This window comes from Ahaetulla prasina, chromosome 1 (assembly GCF_028640845.1).
Source record: "Ahaetulla prasina isolate Xishuangbanna chromosome 1, ASM2864084v1, whole genome shotgun sequence".
Taxonomy (NCBI): Eukaryota; Metazoa; Chordata; class Lepidosauria; order Squamata; family Colubridae; genus Ahaetulla; species Ahaetulla prasina.
This window is the reverse complement of record NC_080539.1, coordinates 361,662,043-361,668,042: the sequence shown is the minus strand read 5'-3', so window position 1 is coordinate 361,668,042 and position 6,000 is coordinate 361,662,043. Positions and strand designations below refer to the sequence as shown.

Sequence of the window (6,000 nt, the reverse complement as noted above, 5' to 3'; positions counted from 1 at the left end):
ACACAATTCTGGGCTGCATAAACAGAGGAATAGAATCAAGATCACGTGAAGTGTTAATACCACTTTATAATGCCTTGGTAAGGCCACACTTGGAATATTGCATTCAGTTTTGGTCGCCACGATGTAAAAAGGAAGTTGAGACTCTAGAAAGAGTGCAGAGAAGAGCAATGAAGATGATTAGGGGACTGGAGGCTAAAACATATGAAGAATGGTTGCAGGAACTCGATATGCCTAGTTTAATGAAAAGAATGACTAGAGGGGACATGATAACAGTGTTCCAATATCTCAGGGGTTGCCACAAAGAAGAGGGAGTCAAACTATTCTCCAAAACACCTGAGGGTAGAACAAGAAGCAATGGGTGGAAACTAATCAAGGAGAGAAGCAACCTAGAACTAAGGAGAAATTTCCTGACAGTTAGAACAATTAATCAGTGGAACAACTTGCCTGCAGAAGTTGTAAATGCTCCAACACTGGAAATTTTTAAGAAAATGTTGGATAGCCATTTGTCTGAAATGGTGTAGGGTTTCCTGCCTGGGCAGGGGGTTGGACTAGAAGACCTCCAAGGTCCCTTCCAACTCTGATATTATTATTATTATTATTATTATTATTATTATTATTATTATTATTATTATTATTATTATTATTATTATTATTATTATTATTAGAATCTGTGCCATCACTAAAGTTATGCCATCCTGACCTGAAAAAGATTGTCTGACTTTTTAAAATCAAGATTTAAGCAATCCTGCATTTTGTTTGTGTGGCACTTAATCTTGTGTTCCTGAAGCAATTAAAGCAACTGCCCCCAACCTTTTGGGCACCGGGGGCGTGGTGGGGGGTTTCTGTGGAGAGAAGTTTTTCTGTGGGACCATGGGGGAGGGGCAGTGGTGGGATTCAAATAATTTAACAACTGGTTCTCTGCCCTAATGACCGGCTTGGTGGGCGTGGCCATGGTGGGCGTGGCCAGGGAGTGTGACAGGCGGCACTCTGCCTCCTGCACCCCCCTGGGACCAAAAACGGGCTGCGGGGGGGACCGCCTCCCCCACACCCCATTTTGGGCCTAGTAGGCCTCCCTTGGAGTCAAAACGGGGTGCATGAGGGGTGGGGAGGGGAGGGGCCAGCCAGCAATTTAACAGTCGGTTCGCCCAAACCGGCCCGAACTGGCTGAATCCTACCACTGGGGAGGGATGACATGGTCTCATGCGCAGCGTACATCCTGCGCATGCAGTGATGGGGCTTTGCTTATTTGCATGGCCCAACTTCTGACCGGTTCTGATCCACGGCTTGGGGACCCCTGAATTAAAGGTTTTGTATTTGCATAACAGATGGAGCTGCAAAATCACCATGTGGGATGATGGGTTGGCAGAAACATACCAGATTCAGATGTTGCTGCTTCAGTGTGTTTTGCAAATATAACCAACTTTATGCAACATTTTTTTCCTGGCTGTGGAAAACTGCAAACAGATGAAGCAATCGGATATAAAATTAGAAATCCTTTTACTAGATTCCCCACTGGGTATTTTTATTGCATTCAGACAATCATGTTTAAATACCGCTGAAGAAAGGCAAGAATTGCTGTAATAACAATAGGACTACTCACAAACGCCTTTCTGCAATGTAAGTGGAGGGTTAAAAACTGAGTGGATTTTTTTTTCCTGAATATCACCAAGAAGAGGAGAAATTAAGCAACATTTTTCAAAGGCAGAGACAATTTTGTGGGTAATTTCTTCCAGATATTTCCCTTTGAGACTGAAGGGTTTTAAATTAGATTTAAATTAAATTAAGATTTAAGAATGGAGGGATCATTACACATTAAAGAAGTAGGGTATTCACCAATGGATTTTGCCTTCCACCTCTCCCTCAAATAGACCCACTCCTGAGAATTTTACTGAAAGGCTTTTCAGAGACTCTTTCATTAAATTTAAAAAAAAAACTACCAGAAAAGCAAGCAGGAGGTTTTTCTCTACCACCTGCCATGAATAAAACATAAGCGTGTCACTATAGCTCATACTCCCAGGTGTGTTGTCAAGTACATTAAGAACAGGCTGTGCAAAGGGTGCTTGGTTATCTTTGGCAACACTAAGGTGCAATTTCCTTGGAATTAGGGGAAATCACCTGTCATGGCAAGGGCACCCTTTGAAGGATATGTTTCCCGGCAATTTGTGTTACAAAAGAGGCCTCAACCTCTTTGTTCTCCAATCAACACCAACTTCCTGGAGTGTCTGAAGCAGGTAAAAACCTGCCAGGGTAAGCTTTGGACTTTTCTCTACCTGTGGTTTAAAACAACTGGAAGCAGATACAGGAGGCCAAAGTGAAAGGGTGAGAAATGAAGGAGGGACAGCTGTCTGAAGATCCTGCCTTGGCATCACCAAGCCGTCCGTAAGTGTCTTGATTGGGCAGGATTTCTTGCAATCATATTTTATTAAATTGGGTAGGATTTCTTATTGTACTCCTTTGTATGGGAGAGTAGAGGGGTCAGATATCTCACTGGATGGAGGGTGGCTTTCAGTGTGATTGAAAGTGAGAAATGGCTAAATCACAGGAGAAGCTAATTGGTTAGGCAGAATTTGAGAAGCCAAGGACAAGAGAATAGCATAGGATAACAGAACTGGAAGGGATCTTGGAGGTCTTCTAGTCCAACCACCTGCTTGAGTAGGAGACCATTTACCATTCCAGACAAGTAGAATCAAGATCACATAGAGTGTTAGTGCCACTTTATAATGCCTTGGTAAGACCACACTTGGAATATTGCATTCAGTTTTGGTCGCCACGATGTAAAAAGGATGTTGAGATTCTAGAAAGAGTGTAGAGAAGAACAACGAAGATGATTAGGGGACTGGAGGCTAAAACATGAAGAACGGTTGCAGGAACTCGGTATGCCTAGTTTAATGAAAAGAATGACTAGAGGGGACATGATAGCAGTGTTCCAATATCTCAGGGCTTGCCACAAAGAAGAGGGAGTCAAACTATTCTCCAAAGCACCTGAGGGTAAAACAAGAAGCAATGGGTGGAAACTAATCAAGGAGAGAAGCAACCTAAAACTAAGGAGAAATTTCCTGACAGTTAGAACAATTAATCAGTGGAACAACTTGCCTGCAGAAGTTGTAAATGCTCCAACACTGGAAATTTTTAAGAAAATGTTGGATAGCCATTTGTCTGAAACGGTGTAGGGTTTCCTGCCTGGGCAGGGGGTTGGACTAGAAGACCTCCAAGGTCCCTTCCAACTCTGATATTATTATTATAAGTGGCTATCCAATCTCTTCAGTGATGGAGCACCCACAACTTCTGAAGGCAAGGCATTCTACTGGTTAATTGTTCTCACTATTGGGAAATTTCTCCTTCCTTCTAGGTTGCGTCTCTCCTTGATTAGTTTCCATCCATTCTTTCTTGTCTTGCCATCCAGTGCTTTGGAAAAGAGGTTGACGCCCCTCAACTTCTGAATGCAGGATCCAATCTTAGTTGGTTACTGGGATCAGAGGTTTAGTCTTATGAGATTTTAGACTTGTGCTGGAGCTCATCCTCAGGGAACTTCTCTCTAGCGAATTGATGGGCATGATCCAGAAAGTGTCTGAAAGTTCAGAAGACTAAACCTCTGGTTCTGGTGATTGACCCAGATTGGATTCTGCAAGATTATCCTGGGATAATATACCATATTTCCCCTAAAATAAGACCTGGTCTTATTTTCTTTTGGGCCACAAAATAAGCACTAGGGAGGGGTAGTAAATCTTTTTATACCTACCGCCCACTTTCATATCTCTGTTAGTAGTAACATTTTCTAATCTCCCACCAGTTCCACAGTAATGTACCGTGTATCGTCGTCTGCGCATGCGTCTCGCGCATTGTGGATTGGGTTGGGGGGGGGCGTCGGCTACCAGCTCTGCTTGTCTGTTACAGCTGGGTGGTGTGGGGAGTGATGCGCGAGCTATTCTGGGACGAGGCTTTTTTGTTTGTGGTGGCACTATAGCGCCATTTAGTTTCACTTACGTGACGTGAACTAAACTTATGCATGGGCGATACAAATATATTTTCAGAAATTTAAATTGTCACGGGGAATTTTATGAAAACCTAATGAAAATGTTTTTAAATAATGCTATGAAAATTTTTTAAAAAGTCAATTAAATTAAAAAAAAGGAAAGTGCTTCAGTATCAGACAAAACCCCTACCGCCCACCATGAAAGCTGGAACGCCCACTAATGGGCGGTAGGGACCAGGTTGACTACCACTGCACTAGGGCTTATTTTTGGGAAAACACGATTTTAGGATGATCAGCCTGGCTGGCGCCCAGCCCCCTGACATAAGAGCCAGCAAGCACACGGTGACCAATGGTATCCAGAGCAGCTGCAGCCTGCCAGTCCCTTGGTCAGCGCACTCTGGGGCTGCACAGATCGGAAGGCACAGAGTGGAAGACAGGTGATCCCAACGTGTGGAGCGGAAGGATGCGATCCCAATAGGCTGTGCGGGATGTGAAGATAAGTCTACCGCAGCTGCCTGCCACTTTGGCTCACTGCTGCTCGACTTTCCCGCAGCCCACATGATGCATCTGGATCACCTGACACACACACACACACACATCGCCTCTGCTGCTGGTGTCGCCGCGTGAAGATGAGCGTCCCACAGCCACCCGCCTGCCTTGTGTCTCACCTCTGCTTCTGCCTGCTGCTTGCACAGGTACTCAACTCACCTGTGCTGCACAGCCTGGGGCTGCTGTCAGATACCATCAGCCCACACACAGCCAATGAAAATTGGGCTAGGGCTTATTTTGGGGGTAGGTCCTATTTTTAGGGAAACACAGTATTTGCCTTCATTCATGAACTTCGGAATGCTGGGCAAAGTGTCTTTGCTATGGACCTATTTGATCAATGGACAAAGCTTGATTTGATTTATGAACCTATTTGATCAATGGACAAAGCTTCTAGAAAATAATTTTGGGGGAGTAATTTTAACTCTCTCTCATAGCAGCTCTTTGACATCTCAGGTAAACAACATTTTTCCCAAGGTGATGTCAGAAATTCCTCTAGCATAGTCATAACAATACCTGATTTCTCCCCAAGCTATTATCTTACACAAGAAATGGCTGTATCTTTGTAATATTATAATGTGTTAATACAATTAAAAGGAGAGGGGTTTTATACAAAATTATACCTTTCTTGGAAGCAAAATTAGCATGTTATGGTAGGATAGGAGAATTCACGTCCTGGGTGGAAAATCAAGTCTGATGTGTGCGTTTAACATTAAGGTTTTGAAACGTTTCTAGATATGGTCTGCTGATCTGAGTAAAGGTAGTCCTCAACTTACAACAGTTCATTTAGTCACCATTCAAATGGTTACAACAAACACTGAAAAAAATGACTTATGATTATTTTTCACACTTATGACCGTTGCAGCATCCTCATGTTCAAAATTCGGATGCTTGGCAATGGGTTCATATTTAGGACGGTTGCAGTGTCTTGAGGGTCATGTAATCACCTTTTGTGACCTTCTAACAAGCAAAGTCAATGGAGAAGCCAGATTCACTTAACAACCATGTTGCTAATTTAGCAATTGTAGTGATTCACTTAATAACTGTGGCAAGAAAGGTAGTAAAATGGAGCAAAATTCATTTAACTGTCTCACTTAGCAATAGAAATTTTGGACTCGATTATCATAAGTAGAGGACTGCCTGTAGTTTCAGAGGCTTCTATTTGCTCACCTCATTCTCTGGATGGCTTTCAAATTTATTATTTATTTATTTATTTATTGAATTTTTATACCGCCCTTCTCCCGAAGGACTCAGGGCGGTGTACAGCCGGAGATAAAATACAAAATATGTACAATTAAAACAAATTAAAACATATCAAAATTACAAAAACGGCTAATAATTTTTGTTTTTGTTTTTGTTTACATTTATACCCCGCCCTTCTCCGAAGACTCAGGGCGGCTTACAGTGTATAAGGCAATATACTATATATACAATATAATAATTAAAATTAAATTTAAAATATTTAAGAATATTTTCATGAG

At 42.3% G+C, this 6,000-nt stretch overlaps 1 protein-coding gene across 1 annotated transcript in view; it reads left to right on the top strand.

Moving 5' to 3' along the window:
- The first annotated feature begins 2,275 nt into the window (after window positions 1-2,275).
- LOC131188233 (GRAM domain-containing protein 2B-like) overlaps window positions 2,276-6,000 on the top strand; it is a 60,216-nt gene continuing 56,491 nt past the window's right edge. The window contains exon 1 of the mRNA XM_058163349.1: window positions 2,276-2,379. Coding sequence (XP_058019332.1) covers window positions 2,327-2,379 — 53 coding nt within the window. The 5' untranslated portion in view covers window positions 2,276-2,326. The remainder of the gene's footprint in view (window positions 2,380-6,000) is intronic.